General features: G+C 27.0%; 1 protein-coding gene across 2 annotated transcripts in view; it reads right to left on the bottom strand.

Moving 5' to 3' along the window:
- Positions 1-20,725, bottom strand: part of LOC113387837 (28S ribosomal protein S29, mitochondrial-like) — a 76,290-nt gene that overhangs the window by 9,620 nt on the left and 45,945 nt on the right. Inside the window, exon 1 of one of the 2 annotated variants that reach the window (XM_026625218.1) lies at positions 155-212. The exons of the other annotated variant lie outside the window; for it this stretch is intronic. Coding sequence (XP_026481003.1) covers positions 155-157 — 3 coding nt within the window. The 5' untranslated portion in view covers positions 158-212. Of the gene's footprint in view, positions 1-154; positions 213-20,725 lie in introns of those variants that run through there. 2 annotated transcript variants of the gene reach the window in all.

Genomic DNA, 20,725 nt, shown 5'->3' on the forward strand with positions numbered 1-20,725 from the left:
ATATATGAATATATATTTATATTGTGTATATAAAATATATCTAAAATATTTTAAATTAATATAACATCACATTTTATCTTTTATGTCAAATGCTTCAATATAAGTAAAACAATTTTTATTACTACAAATAAAAATGTTTACTAATTATACTAACCATAATTAATTATTTTTTTGCTTTAAATATTCATAAACACATTAAACTAATTTTTCACTACTATATTTTATTATTCTCGTGCAACTTTTAACATTTTTAGACATACAAAAAGTGAGGTTAGGTTTTATCGAAGTTTGTTCGACATGAAGTTAGATGCACAGATTGACAATAGATGACACCAGGTTAGACAGTTTGAAAAATATATTTTGAATTTGTTAAATTTATTAAATTAATTTATCAAATAAATAAAAATTTAACAAATTATTTTATACTTTTTTACATGTGTCATAATTTAGCAAATAAAATATAGACTAGTGGTGCATGTCATTTCATGGCATTGCGCCTTTTTTGAACTGAAATTATTTTATGTTTAATGTTAAATATAATATTTTGCTTTTATGTTGTGATTTATAATCTTTTAATGGCATTTTAGTATCTGAAGTAACATGGTATGTAAATCATATTTAAATCATAAATTGATTTATTTCGCAGATTCCATAAATATTGACAACTGTCATTTCACATTGTTTTGTTTTCTTTTAGTTTGTAACTGTCAAAATTTATTGATATTTCTAAAAATTATATATTCTTAATATAAAATTTAATGTTGAATATAACCTATTACCTAAGTTGCATATAAATGCACATGGTGAGCCAAAAAATTTAAAATCGGTTCAGTAGTTTAGGAGTCTATTCCGGACAAACATCGTAATTAATTTTTTGACGTTGAGTTCTGGGACAACCTGTATATATTACATTTCATGAATAAATATATAATGTGACTAAGTATATGTTGAGTTTTGGGATACCCTGTATATATTTTATTCTGCTGTAATTCTTCAAAATAAACATATAATGTGACTATATTATACATACACGTCTTTGTTCAGTATTGGTGGTTACTTTGCCTTTTTTAATTTTATTTCCTTGACGTTGAGTTCTGGGATACCCTGTATATATTTCATTCTACTGTAATTTTCCAGAATAAATATATAACGTGACAATATTACTCACGTCTTTTGTTTAGTATAGGTGGTTACTTTGCCTTTTTTAATTTTATATCCTTGACGTTGAGTTCTGGGACACCCTATATATATTAGAGTGATCCTTAATATGGTCATTTTCGATTTTTTTGCTCCCAAGGGCTCAAATGCTTCTAAATTAATGAAAAAACTGTCTAAAAGTTTTAGCTCTCAATATTACCATTTAGATAGTCCGCGATTTAATTAAAAGTTTCGTATATTTATTACTAACATCTGTCATTAAGTAAATTCTTGTGCCATCTGTGATAGCATTTGTGAACTCAAATATTATGACTTTTGAAAATATTTATAATTCACTTAACCTCGAATTAAATCCATGTGGACTGTTTAACGAAATATTTTTTCATCATGGCATCAAAATTAATTTTGCAGCAAGATATTTTTTTAATTAGTGAAGTTGTCACTCAAATTATCAGTAATAAATTGCCATCAAAATTACAAGTCTGCTATCACAGATGTGCGCAAGAATTTACTTAATGATATTTGTTTAAAAAATATACAATAAATAAAATATAAAAAGTTTTAATTGAATTGAGGACTATTTAAATGTTAATATTGAGAGCTAAAACTTTTAGACGATTTTCTTTTATTACTTTGGAAGCATTTGAGCCCTTAGAAGCTAAAAATTTGAAAATGTCCATATTAAGGACCACACTAATATCTAAATATATATAAAAATAAGTCAGATTTTCCTTCCTGACGACATAACTTCAGAACGCACGAACAGATTTCGACAATTTTGCATTCGTTGGAAAGGTCTCAGGCACCGCAAGGTTTATAGCTAAGATAATTAGTTGTGCATGGCGTCGTGCCTCAATGCAAATTGCTGGAACTTCACTCACCATAATTAAAAATTCGAGTAATGACATTAGTGAAAATTATCAGAATTATGCTTGGTCAAGTCAACGAGCAATTCTTGCCGCAAATAATAATGATGTACACGCACTGAATTTCACTATTCAATCAAAAATTGCTGGCGATTTGGTGACATGCCAATGATTCCGACTGGTCTTCCGTTTGACTTCAAACGATTGTAATTTCCAGTTCGCCTTGCGTTCGCAATGACAATTAACAGGTCGCAAGGCCAATCGCTTAGTGTTTGCGGGATAAGTTTCAAATATATTATTTAGAAAATCATTGTTTTTCACATGGGCAGTTATACGTTGAGTTGGAAAACCATCCAGTTTGTTTGTGTTAACGTCAGACCAAAAAACAAAAAATGTGATTTACCAAAGAGCACTTCAATGAAACGGATAATTTGCGGATTCACTTTCATTTACATAGAGAAATACAACTAAAAACACTTCATTTTTGTAATCGAAATAAATTCATTACTGTTGTATAATAAAATTAAATTTTTCCTTTGCATATATAAAACAAACAAACAATTTCTTCATTTTTTTCACAAAACTATCTGGTGGCGAAACGGAGTTTGTCGAGTTTGCTAGTATATATATATATATATATATATATATATATGTGTGTATATTCTTATCCACATATAAAACAATAAAGAAAATTCCTCGTTATTATTCTGCACTCGCAACTCCTTTGCAGAACTCCTTTTTAATTTTCATTCCTTTTGCGTGTTGCATTTCATTTTCGTTCCTTATTTAATTCGATTTTTATATCCTTTATTTTTTTTTACTCTTTGCCGATCCGAGCTGACACGAACTTTAATTTGTTCTTCTCGTAATTTCAAAGTAACAACGTTTTTATGACTCCTGATCGCCGATTTTTATTTTTTCCCGTATACTAGAGTATACACTCGGTCATAATTTTGTATGCACTTTGTTTCTTGTTGCTGCAACAGATTTTGTAGGAAAACAAATTTTTTTTTGTTTTATTTTTTTTTCTCGACATTTTTATGTTTATTTTTGTAGCTCTGGCCGCGGTTTAAAGATTATGTTCATTTTCCGCGTCCTAGAACATGATGAGAGAATAGTTTGAGGGCTGGGTGAGAGGAAGATTAAGTAATAACTAGTGGTGTACGTCATCGTGCCTTAAGGCAAATTTCTGGAACTTCCCGTACGGTCATAAAATATTCGAGAAATTTTAAACGTTTTCAAATATATTATATTACAAATACTGTAACTTTCATTATTTTTGCTATCTTGTTTGTTATATCTGAGCTAGTTAAATGTAAATCGTAAATCATAAATCAATTTATCTCCAGAACATTAACAATCGTCATTTCATTTCGAATTCAATTTCAAAAAAATTTGAAAGTTGTCTAATTTGCACAAAATTGAAAAAGTGCTCCCGTACAGTCACAGTCTAAACGCATTTGCAAATAATTCTGTGTGACATTTCCACTTATACTGTGTTTAGCTTGGCGGCATTTTTACATTTTTCAACATAGTTTTCACAAAATTGGAAAAGTGCTCCAGTACATAAACAGTCTAAACGCACTTGCAAAAACATTTGTACGAGAGTGGCGCTTAGACTGTGCTTAGCCTGGAATTTTTTATCCAAAATTACAAAAATATTTTATGGAAAATAAAAAAAGATGTAATAATTTTTTTTCCAAAAGTAATTATTTTGTCAATACTAGCAGAAAGTTTTTTCAGATCATTTATATCAGACGCTTAGTTCTCTCAAAAACTACAATTTTTGCACATTTAGCTCTGTATCTTCGAAATGGCGAGACCTGCCTTTGACAAAAACTAATCGCCTCTTCTCCCAATCATTACAAATTGAATGTTTTTTAGATCATTCAAATCAGATACTCCGTTCTCTCAAAAACTTGATTTGTATTGTCTACACTCTTTGCTCCGTATCTCCGTAGGGGCTGAACCTGCCTTTGGCAAAAACTAATCAGCAACTCTTCCTATCAATATAAATCGAATGTTTATTGAATTATACGAATCGGTTGATCCGTATTCTGGAAATCATCTATAAACAATTGTTTTCGCACACATATACATACACACGCATTTATTTATTATTTGCCAAAACGTTCAGAAACATCTGAAACGTAAAGGTATATAAGAAGAATCATTTTCAATTTTGTTGCGATTATTTTAATTTAATATAATAATAGTTAAGATACAATTTTACAAATAAGAGTACGTTAAAAACTAGCTATTCTCGATGCACTTATTTTATTTAGTAGTTACAAAACCGTCAAAAAGCTAAATTTATGGAGTTTATTCGAGCGTTTTTTTTTTCAAACTTTTGATACTGTCAACGGTTAAAACCTAACCTCCAAATAGCACAAAGGTCAAAATAACATTAGTTGGACTTTACGCCTATTTTATTCACAAGTGCAACTCATCAGTACTTAAAATTTTACAGTGCCTTATGTTATGCCCGTACTGCTACCATATACGACATTATATATAAAATAGCTATTGCACTCCAATGAAATAATTGTGATCTTGTAATAGTAAGTGACACCTAGAATTGGACTATTGTTTTTCTTAATCATTAAACAAAATGTACAACATATAATTAATTGAAAATTATTCTTTGTTGTGAAAAAAATTGTTAAAGGGAAGTGATGTGGCAACACAAGTTGAGTGTTAAGTTAGCTTGCCAGAAAAAAAAAGATACGTGCCAGGACATTTTTAAATTTGTAAAAACGAACAGAGTTTTTATACTTTTTATACTAATAATTATTTTATACAATTTATACTTTTTTAATAAGTTTTTTAACTTCTAAAGGGGTAAGTTATAGTAATGGCAAAAAATTAAAAATATTTTTTTTTAAATATATGTTTACGTTTCAAAGCTTTCTGAACATTTTGGAATACATTAAAAAAAATTCATGTATGTGTGTGCGAAAACAATTTTTCATGGTCAATTTAAAATTTTATCAATATTTTTTTTAAATTTTAGTTTTTGGTACGGAAAGTTCCGGCAATATGCCTTAAGGCACGATGCCATGCACCACTAGTTTTTTATAAATACTTTATTCACGACAAAATGAAACAAAAAGTACAATACTCTATGCTTAAACTTCACACAGTATTAGTTTTTAAGCCGAAGCAAGTAAAATAATTTCCACCAGCTCTCATACTATTGCAGCAATGCGGATTGCATGCATTCCGCACAAAATGCTGATTTAAAACTGAAGTGAATTTGCTGCCGACGTATATGAGAATAAGTTAAAATTTAAATAACACATTATAAAATTACATTATTATATCATACATTAAATTATATGATAGTTATTGAAAATTAAAAATAAAATTTTAAGAGAAATCTAAATAATTTACATGTCTCTTGTTCACTTTTTACTTATCAAGCTTCGGCTCTTTTATTTTTTATTTTGTGCTTCGGCTTTCAATTCCCAGTATTTTTATTTTTCAAGACAATTTTCTACAATTTCAGGAATACAAGATTTTTATTAAATATTTAATAATAATAATCGACCCCTTGAGAATATATATTTAGGAAACCCTGTTATGATACTGAAATGAGTTCAACAATCCTCTTTCTAAATATAATTTTAATTCCGCCCTTGTTCAATTGTTTGTAAAGTAACAAGGGAAATTAAGGCACTATTTATTTTATTTTTCATTTAATATATGTATGTTTGCGCCTATATACCCATAAAGGTATTTATTTGTAATCCTTTGGTATTATGGAAACAAGAACGGTTTCAGGATGTTAAATATTTTCAATTCTGTGTTGTCTTTTAAAACCAAATTAATTAACTTTACAATATTTAAAATTATACTGAAAATAATTTCTGTATTACGCATAATATATTTAGAAAAAAATTCTATTATATTATATTTAAATTCACAATAACAAGCTCTGCCATCAGAATAACAAACATCCTATTTATTGATTGACTAATGTTATACAGTACAAAAAAAACATTTAGTGTTTTCTTTTCTCTCTGATTTATTTATTTTAGTATTCAAGTCAAGTCGAAGTGTTCGAGAGCTGAATATATTTCATATTTCTGTTTTTATCAATAAGTCCTTAGCAACGGCCCATCATGACATTATAAGATATATAACGAACCATGACGAGTATATTCGTCAATATAAGGCAAGTTGCTCTGGAGAGACATTTGAATAAATCGCGGTATCTGCCATATAAACTATAAACTATAAAGTGTAATTTATGTATTTATTATATTATTAATGCTATTATTTTAATAAGGGCCATGCATTATTTTACAAATTTTTGTATAATTTAATATTTATACTTATTTAATTTTAGTTAATTTCAATTATTTTTTTTAAATATTAGTAGTTTGCTCCATAAATTTGTAAGTGTTTTTTATTATAAGTGTTTTATGTATTTTTTTGTTAATAAATTAATAAGTATTTTTACACTGTAAGTAAAATGTTAATGATAAAATGTTTTATTCAACAAATTTAAAAGTTTTTTTTAAACAAATGCATAAGTATTTTTACAATATAAGTATTTTGTATCATAAATTTTAAGTAATATTTATGATATATGTATTTTGTTTACAAATTTATAAGTGTCTTTTCATATAATAAAATTCACAAATTTTCAGGTATTTTCAGGATAAAGTATTTTGTCTAACAATTTTTTGAGTGTCTTCACATATAATATATTTTTTAAACAAATTTATAAGTATTTTGTTTCACAAATATTTATTATAAAGTATTTTGTGTACATCATATAATGTTTATTAATAATTTTATAATTTATAATAATTATTTTCATAAAAATTATTATTAATTTATTAGCGAAATAGTTTACTCGACCCTCACAAATTTGAGCAAAAAACAAAATACTACAAAACCGATCCGTGCCAAATATCAGATAATTTTGGACAATTTGCAAAAATAATATTAAAGGCTATACCAAGTGCCCTTTGGTTAAATGTGATTAATAAAAGCATTTCTAAATACATCATCATAAGACATGTTGGAATGTTAGCAAAAAAATACGATGCAATGTCAATAGTGTATAATAAATTTTTAAAAATAGCCAAATTTTGCTCAATAGTATTGAACTGTTGATTCCACAATTCAATCCAGTGGTTTTTAATAGAAGACGCAGCAAACCGTGGCCGGATATATAGATATATATATATATATATATATATATATATAAATATATATATATATATATATATATATATATAAATCATCCAATCCTCCTCGTAATGTTTTTACCTTAAGAAAAATCGCTTAAAGAACAAAATCTCTCACGTAAGATAAAATTAATGTGTCTGAAGTGCTAAGTGTTCCACGTCAGACAAAACCTCAACCTCTTCGAGTCTACCTCATCATCATGATCACAAAATACACGAAAATAGAAAAAAATATTTCATTTGAGTCAGAAAAAAGAAATTCGCAGACATTCATCGAGAGACGATGTATTAATGTTTCAATCGTCGGATTAGTATTAAATCGTACTGAGGTACTCATATTGTGAAATTGTCCTGAAACGATTTGCTTAGAAGTGGGAATTGATTTTTTGTGGCTTTATAAGATAATAATAATAAATAAATATATTTCAGTAAATATAAATGTGTACATGATATTTCTTATTTCGTTCAGATTTTACCCGTAGGTGTATAATCCATCATATATCGTAAAACAATAGTTAATATTCAAAATATAATAGTTGTGACATAATTGTGTGACGAAAAAAGAGAAAAGGAAAATTTTCCTAAAAAAAATCACATAGCAATATTTATAATAAAAGATAATCACACAAAAAAAAGAAAAATAAAACAAAAGATTTATTCGTTCTGCTTTATAAAAAATTTGTAAATAGTGTATAATTAAAATAGGTTTGTGTCGCACAGTATGTTGAGTTCATTCCTTTCACTTATTGTTCTATTGTTATAAATAGTTAAAAAAGATCCTTCTATAATTCTTTGTTTAAACAAATTTTGTTCGATTTGTATTAAAATTGGTTTGCAACAGTCTATATAGTGTTTTAAATTATTAATGTGTTCCGCAAGCATTGTTTTAAATTGTTTTGGATTTTTAAAATTATTTTTGTGTTGTGAACGTTTAATTGAATTCTGGTTTGTTTCTCCCATGTAAACTAAATTACAGTTAATTATAGATTATTAGATTATATATTTTACTCTAAAAAAGAAGATTGCGAGTTAGTAAACAAAGAGATGTCCTCGAATCATATCCTGGCTATTTTTCATGAGATTCTTCTACAAATCTGATAAGATTCTTATAAGGACTGATGAAAATATTATATGAATCTCATAAGAACCTAATTAAAAACTTATCATGTTTATATTAGATTCTTACTGGGTTCTTTAAGATTCTTAATAGGATTCTCACCAAAAAAACGCTAATTGTGTGTTTTCTCCTGGACGTTTCAAGCCATTCCTAATCAAATGAGACCAAATTTGGAAAAAGAGTATGTGTGTGCGAGAACAGATTTTAAATCAAGGTTTTCTCAAAAACGGCTATACCGGTTTCAAAATTTTTAATTCCATTCAATGGTTGCGAATGATACTGATTAGGTTTAGGTAAAGATCTACCGAGTCGTTTTCTTGTAATTACTGTTGAAAAAAAATTTAAACCGATTCTTATGAAATTTTTTTTTGACGATAGAAATCATGGTCTTATAGAACGTACTGAAATATTACGGCCCTACGACAAGCTGATAGTCAAAACTTGTGAAACGTGCGGAAAAATAAACTACAAAACTTTTAGTTGTGTATAAAATGTTAACTTTAATTGAATCATTAAATTATATGAAGAACTTGATATATGTAATCGTGCAGTTGAAAATGGCATCTAAATATCTAAATCTCAATTTTGGTTTTTAAGTCAATTATTACTACTTGCCTAAGGCAAAATGCCAGGCGAAACAAGTCAAAATTATTGTTCTATTTTCATTAAAATTTCTGTTCATACATATTGTATCATAGTAGATCTCTGCATGATACGAATTGATCTAAATCAAGTAAAATTTGATTTTATATATATATATATATATATATATATATATATATATATATATATATATATATATATGTACGTGTGTGTTAGCTTAGTAGTCGATACGAAATATAAATATAAATATCCCATATATCCCATATATCCAAAGTATAAATAGTTAATGATATTTATAACATATGTGCATAAATTTGAATTCATTATTGCAGATAATACATTTTATGTATACGACACAGTCGCTGGCTGCTTTCATACAAATCTATGATGTATACATTATATATATATATATATATATATATATATATATATATATATTGTCATGTATAGACGGATGGTTGGTGGTTAGAGATCCATTGAAATGTATGAATGTATGTATGTATGTATGTACATGGCCACATTTTGCTTGAGGGGTGCTCCACCGCCGATGTTGGGGCGACAGATATAAATTACATTGATTGATGATCCAGTTCGATGACATTAATTGCTTTACGACTCATACTCGGTTGTCTATGTCTACAAACACATATACATACATATATACACACATTTTCTTAGGTTTACAGACAAATACACTCAGACATACTCAGACAAATGTATATGTCTCACAAAAATCTGAGTCAACGTCTCCATTGGCTTAAAAATAATAAGCATGATAAATGAATGCATTAAAACAATTTTTCCAACCTAAATTACTGTTTTTAAAACAAAAAAATCATATCAATTCAATTCAAAAATATACATTCAATTAAACATATATATAACATTTTGTCACTTCTCGTAGACAGGTCATAGTAATCGCAAAAAAATCGAAAATGAAAATTTTTGTATATATTTACGTTTCATAGGTTTCTGAATATTTTGACATACCTTAGAAAAAAGGGATGTATGTATGTGTGTGCGGATACAAATTTTCGTCGACGATTTTGGGAGCACCGTTCAACCGATTTTAAAAAGCATTCAAATTCTACTGATAAGGAGACGTGCTGATTAGTTTTTGGCAAAGGCAGGTCTAGCCGATTGGGAAATCCATAGCAAAAAGTACAGAAAATAAAAATCAAGTTTTTGAGAAAACGGAGCATCCGATTTGAATGATTCAAAAAATATTTTACTTGTATTGAAAAATGCCATTTGACGGCCGAAAATCAAATATTTTGTAATTTGAATTAATTGATATGATTATGAAAGAAATTTCAAAGTTTTTAAAAAATATCGGAAACTACAAAAAAACTAATCAGCACGTCTTCTTATCAACAGCAATCGAATGATTTTCGAATAATTAAAATCGGTTGAACCGTGTTTCTGAAATCGTCCGCAAACAAAAATTTATATCCGCACACAAACACACATATACATAAATACACACACATATAACCATTGTTTCTAAGGTATGCCAAAATGTTTAGAAACCTTTGAAACGTAAATATATGCAAAAAAAAATATTTTCGATTTTTTTGCGATTACTATAACTCACCCTAAGGGGAGTCAAAAATTCAAAATTACCAAAAAAAAATTATTTGTTTTTGAAGTAAAATTTCTTTAGGCGCGACTAAGGTCTAAATCCATACAAATGCAACGGAAGTGCGTTACGGCAATAATATAAGATAAGAGTCGACATTGGCATAGATAAATAAACATTTTAAAGTTACATCTTAGTACAAAACTCGATTCAATAAAAAATGCCTGAATCAAAAGAATATTTTAACCTGTTCCTTGAAAATAATAAAACGAATTAAACATTTGTGCCGTGTACTAAACGTAAGTTCATTGATTAGAAATTATTTCTATATTATTCGTAGTTTTTATAAATCTTTGAAGTTATTAAAATGGAAAATATTTTTTTAGACAAGACAGACTTTACAGCTGTTCAAAGAATGAAACTGCATCCGCAGCGATAAAGTAAAAAAAATACAAGCAGTCAATGAATGTATGTTAATTTTAAAAACATCAAGTTCTTCAAACTCAATTATTACATGATGAGTGAAGTTGCAAAAACTATATTTGTTTAGGCGTTATTTAACATAATCCACTGTGTGAACGAATATTATAGAATTTATTAATCAGCAATTACTTCATTTTTCTAATGAAGGTTCAAGTCGTAAATGCTAATTACAATGAAAAACCGATCATGTCATATTTGAAGTATGGCTTGAATTACTTTATCGTATTTAAATATTATACATATTTTTTCATGCTATTATAAATATATAATTTATAATTTATCATTATATAAATGTTTATAATGGTTGACACCAATAAATGTGTGCATCAGGAGTGTTACCATATTACTTATGAACATTATTCAAAATTGTTATATGATGTATTTCTTTTTGATTAAATGTTATCTTGTACAGTAGCAAATAAGTTTTATAGAAGTAAACAACTAAATAAATTTAATCCTAATCAGTTTCAACTTTAATTTTTCCTAGAACACTACATCTTTCCCCATCTATCCATCCAAAGTTGACCTCATCTATGATCTCTATTTGTGATGACGATGACACGTGTCACCTATACATGACCTCAGATTATTAGTCGTGTTCTGTTCCCTTTATTTTAGCCTTTTTGGCCTATTTTGGTCTCTTTTTCCTTTCCAATTTGAATGAACGTTTATGTTTTAGCCATTCGGTGCGTAATGCTGACGCGGTTCATATTGAAAAGTTCTTTTCTCTTTTTCTGACAACGACACCGAAAGCTTTTTGTTCACTATTAAACGAACCAAAGGATATATATATATATATATATATATATATATGTATATATATATATATATGGCCGTTTATGTACATGCGGAAACATAGAGGAACTCCATAGTAAAAGAACGTGATTGGAATTCTATATTTTTTGAACGCCCGTACGCAAAAATGATACACGCTGATGTTCGAGAATATATATTATATATATATATATATATATATATACTAGATGACCCGACAGACGTTGCCCTGTACCCACGTCTACAATTCAAAAGTTCCAACTATTTTTAATATCCCATCCTATACTTTTTAATATCCTATTTGATGTCCTGCCTTTGTTATTCATTTATTGTCTTAGCATAAGCAGTATAAGAAATTCAGAAAAAAATAATATAGTATCTTCGGTAAAAGAACATTATCACACTTGATTTTACCACACAACATAATTGATTCAATAATTTAGTCGTAATTGCTTTTTGGCAATTATAATTTCTTAAGTACATTTTTCTTACTAATAATTTAATAAACATTATTGTTTATGTTCAAATCTTAAGTGAATTACATTTGTAATATCTAGTTCGTATGTACACTATTCAATCTAAGATCAACTTGCTAAATATTCCATATCCGATGCCTAACAAATGAATTTTTGACACATGAAACAAAATTCTAAATCATTTTTAAGTAATTAGAAATATTTTTTTGTATTTAAATAATTTCGTAAACGAAAATGCGACATGTATAAGTTTAAAAACAATAATGTTAATGCAGCTTTGGACTTGTTGCGTTATTTATTAAACTGAATTATATAATTTCATCTGCCAAACTTATACTGTTGATTGTATCTTATATTATTTTAATTCCTGGCATATGTCAGCTGCTTTTCGGCAATAATAATGTAGACATTACATTTTTCTTGTATAATATATTCTAATATTATCTAGGCTCATAATTTTAGCTAAATTCAAATTTCAAGTGAAGTGACATTTCTAGCAGATGACAGTTCAAATGTTTTCAATATCAAACAATGATGAGTGTTTTGTATGTAATTTTTGCCATTTATTTCTACAATATTACTATAGTTTTTATCGTTCATTAAAATTTGAAAATTTTCTTTGACAGACTCTAAAAAGATTTATCAAAATTCGAATAACCGTTTAGGAGAAGTATCAAATCATACACTCGTACAGAAGAATTTTCTATATAAGATTACACAACCAGAGAAGTTTTGTAGACTGTTTTACTTTTTTGATAATTCCGAATCTATTTCTAATTGACTTGATAGACTTATCACATCACAAAAATAACTTTTGATACAAATTTTGACTATAATATTTGTTCAAAAGTTGATGAATTTTTGAAATTAAGCTACTTGTTGTAGAGCCGTAATATTTTAGTATGTTCCTAAAGACCATGATATCTATCAACATAAAAAGTTTCATCAAATAATTTTTTTTAACATTAATTACTAAGAAACGCCCCGGTCAATTCTTATCTAAAACTAATCAGCACGATTTTCAAATAATATCTTTCAAACGGCTTTTGTATTTTTAAAATCGATTCAGAATTTTTGGCTAGAACGTAGACAATTTTTTCTCACTTTTCTGCTAATTACAAAGAAACGGCCTGGCTGATCGTCACGCAAAACAGACAAACACAAAGTCCTCATCGAGATACTTCAAATTTTTAAAATAGGTCTTTTGAGAAAACGTCGATTTATGGAAAGAAAGCTGTTCACACACACATACCTTCTTTTTTCAAATTTGGTCTTATTCGATTCAGAATGCCTTGAAACATCGAGAAAAATATATAAAATGAGCAAATCGGGTTTTTTCTTTGGGAGTTGATATGAACCTAATAAGAATCATACGACAAGCTAATCATAATCTAAGAAGAATATTATAAAAATATAAAAAGAATACAATAAGTATCTTATAAGAGTCCAATAAGAACCTAATGGGTATCTAATAAGAAGCTAATAGGAATCTCGGAATACGAACCTAGACAGAATGTAATATTATTGGTAAAAATTCAATAAAAATAACTAACACAATAAAAATCCAATGACATTTCGACAAAATAAATTAAATAAATTCTGGCAAAAATTTTATAGAAATCGAAAATCTAAGAACAACCATTAAGGAGCTAATCCAAAACTAAGAAGAAACATATAAGATTGATATCTCAAAATTGCGTCAAGAACGTTACAAGATACCAATAAAATTTTCATAAAAATAAAATTTAGTCAGTATGTAATATTAATATAACCCAATAAGATTCCGATAATAAACTAAAATGATATCGGAAAGATTCTTATAAGAAACAAATCAGAATGTAAGAAAGTCCCAATGAGAATCATATAAAAATCTTAAGAGAGTGCAATAAAAACCTAATAAGACAAATCTTATGAAAATCTAAAAAGAATGATAATGAGATTTTCATATAATATTCTTATAACAATTTTGAAAGTTTCGAATTACATTCTACCTATAACCTTATTAGATTTGTGAAAACTTAAGATCACCTTAATATTTATTTAAGTTAGATTTAAAATAAAATATATCTTATAATGTTTTGGACCGAAAGTAGACATAAAACATGTTTATTTTCGGATGTAATAAAAACAAATTTGAATTTTCTTTGTGAAATTTTGAACAAGGCGTCTCCATCGTTGAGTCAATATTTACAAAACAAATTCTTCGAATACTTCGATCATTGCCAATTACTACATTTTTCAATATCGAACTTTTGAATAACTTATAAATTCTCTATGCATAAAAGATTTACATATTTCCTATCAAAATAATCACTAAACTCATGCAAAATATTTACTAAAATCACTTTCGTAACAGAATTACTCCCCATACTCTTTTGATACACGACAATTTATTACCATTTTTTAATACTGTCACTGTATTAAATTTTTCTGCTTTAATTAAAAATATATTTAAGCGTGGGAAGATTATCTGGAGTGAAAAATTCTTTAAAAATATTTGTTTTTTTCCTCCTTGTGACGTAAATAACTTTGTTTGAAAAATTACATAAGGTTGAATGAATTAACTTATTATGCACGAGCACACATTCATGATAATCCTAATTGCTGGAGAATAAAATAATATTTAGGAAAAGTTTTGCACTTTTCTGGGCACAAAGACGAGGATGTAATTTTTAATGAGATAAGAAAGAAATGCTCGGTTTAAAAATAGATTAATATAAATTGATAGCGGATAAAATGTTAATAAATTAAAGAATTCACTACATTTCTTATGTATTTTCTACTCATTTTCTTATATATTTTCTACTTCTTATGTATTTTGATCTTATTCGAAGATTTTGTTATCATAACATTTTTCTTTGCTTGTTTATATGTAAAATACGCCTGAACGCACGGCAAACAAAAAGACATTTTCATAAATTTCACTACCGATAAACAATTACAATGAATAACATACAGAATATTTTATTAATTTCGGAAGTATTATAATAAAAATCTTCTGATCATATCTCCCCATGTATTGTGTTTCTAGATAAATTATTTTTTCCCCAAGATTAGTTTTTCCCCTTTATCTTCTTCGTGTGAGTTGCTCAATTGTTGTCAACTTAACAATAGCAGAAAAAAAGATAAAATGAGAAAAACCGATACAATACAATACGACAAACAAATTGAGAACAATTAATTCTTTCTATCATAAAAGAAAGTATATCGAGAAATAATTTTTTTGAACATTTTTATATAAATTGGAAATATTTAGTCAACTGTGGATTTTTATAAAATGCAACATGAAGGTAATTAATTAAAAAAATACAGAAAAAATCGGTTTTATTTATTTAAATTCCGATTATATTTATATATTTAGTCGAGATAGTTTTGGCACATGTTTTTACAATAGAACGACCTAAAGATATATATTGTTTTCAAAGGATTATGAGATCTAAAATTTGAATAATTTCAAAAAAATTATCTCAAGTGTAACATGTATCAACCGGTATTTTTAGGTAAATACCGGTTTTTATACCGGTGCACAAGTTCGATTCGACAACCTTCGATTTGTTAAATTAAATTATATTTTATCCCAGTTGTCAGGTATTTAATTTTAATCTCGATTTTACGTAACTTTTAATTCGTCTCGTAATTGGAAACATTTCAAAGGCATTCGTAAAATGTCTAAATGAATCGGATGAAGCTTTGTTTCTGTTTTTGTACATGTCGTATCTGGATTTCCAGTTGAAATGGCAAAAGTACGTCGTCTACTTTTACCTATGGACATATACAACTAGACTTGTAATAAAAAATCAAACGAAAAAAAATGATTTTTAGGTAAAAGCAGTTGGTAGTGACAAAGTGAAAATTTAGGGATGTTTTTGTTTTTTTTTATAATAAAAAAACATTTTGTTGTTTTTATATGCTTTCACAAGTTTGCAAATAAATTTTACCTCTAATCATTTGAGAATCTAGTAAGAATTTAGTATGGACCAATTTGCATCTACCAAGAATCTAATAAAAATTCAGTCAGATTAAAAATCTAATCTAATAAGAACCTAATAACGATGATATAGGAATCGTCTTATAATAATCTAAAAAGAACCTAATAAAAATCTTATGAGAATTTATAAGAATTTAATAGCAATCTAATAAGAGCCCTATGAGGGAATATGAATTAAATAAAAATCTTAATTATTATAATTTTGTAACAATATTTTTAGAAATTTCTTGCTTGATTGTGTATAGATTCTTAAAACTAGATTCAAATATGTTAAACCTTATACATTTTAGACAAGAATCTAATAACTATATTATAACAATCTTATTAACTTATCGTGGGGTTGGTTATTGTAATCGTTCAAAAATCGATTGATTTTTTTTAATATCGAAAATATTCTGAATTTTAATTTTAATTCTAGCTAAAGTTTTTAAGCTCACTTGTATACTTCGAATAATTATTGAACATTTTTGAGAGGGTGAACATTCAGGGTTGTTGTTTTTTCCTTATAAAGAAAAAATATTAAATTAGAGAAACAAATTGTATGTTTTTACCTTTAATCATATAGAGAATCTAGTAAAATCTGCTACGAAACTAAATGCATTTACCTAGAATTTAACAAGAATCCAGCATGAATAAAAAATGTTCCAGCCAGAATTCAAAGAATCTGAGAGAACCCGGTAAGAATCTTATGGAAATTAACAATAATCCAATAAAAATTATAGAAATCTTATAAGAATCATTAGAAAAATCAATCTTCTCAGAATCTTATAACAATAATTTTCAGAAACTTATAGCAAGGCTCTTACGAGATTCTGTCTCGATTCCTATTAGATTATAATTTGTTATAACTTCTTGGACCTTATCAAATTTTTACAAGAATTTGATAACAATATTATAACAATCTTATTAGATCTTAAAAGATCATACTACATTCTTACTAGAATCTTATCTGATGATAGAATATAGAATCTTATTTCACCTGTATCTTATTACAGTCTTGTCAAAATATTATTAGATTCTTACTTGAATCTTTTTCGATTTTTGTCAGAAATATATTAGATTCCCACTGGATTCTTATTAAATTTGAACTGAATTTTATAAGATTATAAGTTCTAGCTAGCTTCTTATTAGATTCTGTCAAGATTCGCATACTTTGACAATTCAAATTTTAACATATATTAACATAAATTGTTATTAAATTAAATTCTAAAAATTAAATTCTAAGAAATATATTTCAAGGCCGGAGTATGTTCGCGCCAAATCAAAGCATCCGATTTATGATATAAACAAAATAGAGTTAATCCAAAATCATTATAAAATAAAATCACTAATTAGTAATTAATATAAAATAAATACATAAAGTTTTAATTAACGTGTTTTACAACAAATTGGTCTTTCAAAATTCAATCAATCAAACATCAAAAAATCAAAACTTGATTATAAATAAAATTTAAAATATTTGATAAAGTTTATAATAAATTCTTATTAGATTTCATTAGGTTTTTGCTAGTTTCTTATTATATTCTGTCTGGAGTCTTATTGAATTGTAACTTGATTATAATTGAAAACCAAAATATTATGAAACTAGTGGTGTATGGCATTATGCCTTAAGCCAAATTGCTGAAACTTCATGTATTTAAATAAACAAAACTTAATCAACCGAATTTAAAACGAAGGACATTGTACAATATTTATAAGAATTATATGAACTCAATTAAAAGTTAAAATTATTTAAAGTATATAAGTGAGCTTTAGAACTTTAGCCAGAATTAAAATTAAAATCCGAATTATTTTCAAGATACAAAAAAATTTTTTTTTGAAAAGTAAAATTTGAATAAATAATTTTTTTTCGAAAAGCAATTGTCAACACAAGCTAAATGTTTTTTGAATCATTCAAATCGGAAGCTTTTTATCTCAGAAACTGTCATTTTTAGCATATTTAGCTCCGAATCTCCGAAACGGCTAGACCTGTCTTTGCCAAAAACTAATCACCACTTCTCCCAATCATTACAAATTGAATGTTTTTTGGATTATTCAAATCCGATACTCCGTTCTCTCAAAAACTCGATTTGTATTTTCTGCACTCCTTGCTCCGTATCTCCGTAACGGCTGGCCCTGCCTTTGCCAAAAACTAATCAGCACATCTACTTATCAATAGAAATCAAATGCTTTTTGAACCATTCAAATCGGTTTATCCGTGCACCCAAAAACGTGGACGAAAAATTGTATCCATACATACATATACACATTAATTTTTTCTGAGGTATGCCAAAATTATCAGAAACCTTTAAAACGTGAAGATATACAAAGAATATCAATTTCGATTTTGAACGATTACAATAACTTACTTATTATAATTTTTATAATAAAGAAACAAAAAATTTCATTATACGTTATTTATGAGTTTACAAAAAGATTTCATCTTTAATCATATGAGAATCTAGTAAAAATCTACTGCAAACCTAAATGCATCTAAGAATGCAATAAAAGTCTTATAAGAATATATATATTTTTTCATAATTTATTTTTGTTAATCAAGACTTTAATGTCTTATTTACAAAATTGATATGTGCAAAAAAGAAAAAATACAAAAAAATACAATGAATTGAATTATAAGAATATAAAAGGACAATATAAGAATCTTATGAGAACTTATAAGATTCTTATATTGTCTTTAATAAAAATCTAATAAGAATCTTCGAAGTGCTTGATAAGAAGTGAATAAAAATCTTATTAGGTTATATGAAAATTTTACTCTAATCTAATCTAATCTAAAATCTTAATCTAATATGATTTTAGTAAGAATCCAATAACATTTTGCAAGTTTCTTATGAGGAACTATTAAAAATACAATGAGAATCTAAGAAGAATTTTGAAAAACTTTTTTCTAGCCTTTCGAGAGATCTTGTCTGGATTCTTATTAGCGTATAGCTTGTAAGAGTGTGAAAATTTAGAGTTGTATTTGTTTTTTTAATTTTGCATTATAAAAAAATAAAAATTAAGTTTAGGTGGCACTTTGCTTTATGGTAAGTTCAATGATCATGCCGACATATGTAATTACTATATATAAAGTGTGTACTATTTTTCCAATATGGATCCAACACAGTTTCCCTAGTCTTAAGAACAATATTAAAAACTTCATAATATTTATTTCAGTTAATTTTTCAGAGCTTTGTCAAAGACCAAGTCTAGTTAGATCTGTCCTATGTTCTATCAGAGACCATTGATGTCTCTGTCAATGTATTTTATCTCTTTAGAGACATCAAACAGCTGGTAGCAAATCGTCTGAGTCGAGGTGTACACTGGATGAATGGAACAACTAATTGCCAATGTACGACTACGCCACTGCTCTCTCTCTCTGACTTTAATACTGGCGACATCTATTTCACTCGCAGGTAAAGGTAAAGGATACATGGAAAACTTATTCTATGGTATGGTTAAGGGATACATGTGACTAAAGTTAAAATCGGTTCAGCAGGTTAGGAGTCTATTCGAGACAAACATTCTTGTTACATATTTTATACATATATAATGTGTCGATTCTTAATATATTTCTCGTGAGTTCAAGGAACCCCCGCTTGATAATTTAATATCGTGCAGTAGTAATGTCCAAAAATTCAAAAAATTACCCAGGCTAAGCACAGTCTAAGCGCCACTCTGGTACAAATGTTTACCCAAGTGCGTTTAGACCGTTTATGTACTGGGGCACTTTTCCAATTTTGTGAAAACTATTGAAAAATGTGAAAATGCCGCCAAGCTTAGCACAGTATAAGTGAAAATGTCGCACAGAATTATTTGCAAATGCGTTTAGACTGTGACTATACGGGAGCACTTTTCAAATTTTGTGTAAATTACGCAACTATTTTTTTGAAATTGAATTCGAAATGAAATGCGCCATAGATAAAATTAACTGAAATATTCATTAATGAAATTATACATAAAATAAAATAGTGCAAACAATTTTTCGGCTTCACATTTTCTAAGTTTATAACATTTTTTCTTATATACGTTTGTTCGTTGAACGAATTTTAAAGCCTTAATTTTTGTCATTCCAAATAAAATAGTTTTTTGTGGATGACATTTAGTTGCAACGTTTCAAATATAGTTATTTATCTATCTATCTATCTATTTATATATATATATATATATATATATATATATATATATTTTTGAATATTCTTGAATTTGATGTTGATATATATGTTTAATTTGAGTTTAATATTCGGGCGTAACATCAATAAAAATAGTATTACTATTAATACTATTTTTATTGATGTTACGCCCGAATATTAAACTCAAATTAAACATATATATATATATATATATATTACTATTCAGATCAAGATTTAGATACAGAAACAAATGTCAGTCCAAGTGTCCATTATGATTCGGTTAGCTTTTAATCACAATGATATAGGATTAGAAATATGAATAAATCATGGTGTGAAAATGTTTCAAATTAATATCTGATATTCAATAT

Source organism: Ctenocephalides felis, unplaced genomic scaffold (assembly GCF_003426905.1).
Source record: "Ctenocephalides felis isolate EL2017-DRISC unplaced genomic scaffold, ASM342690v1 CF-g0.4_SCAFFOLD_03572, whole genome shotgun sequence".
Taxonomy (NCBI): Eukaryota; Metazoa; Arthropoda; class Insecta; order Siphonaptera; family Pulicidae; genus Ctenocephalides; species Ctenocephalides felis.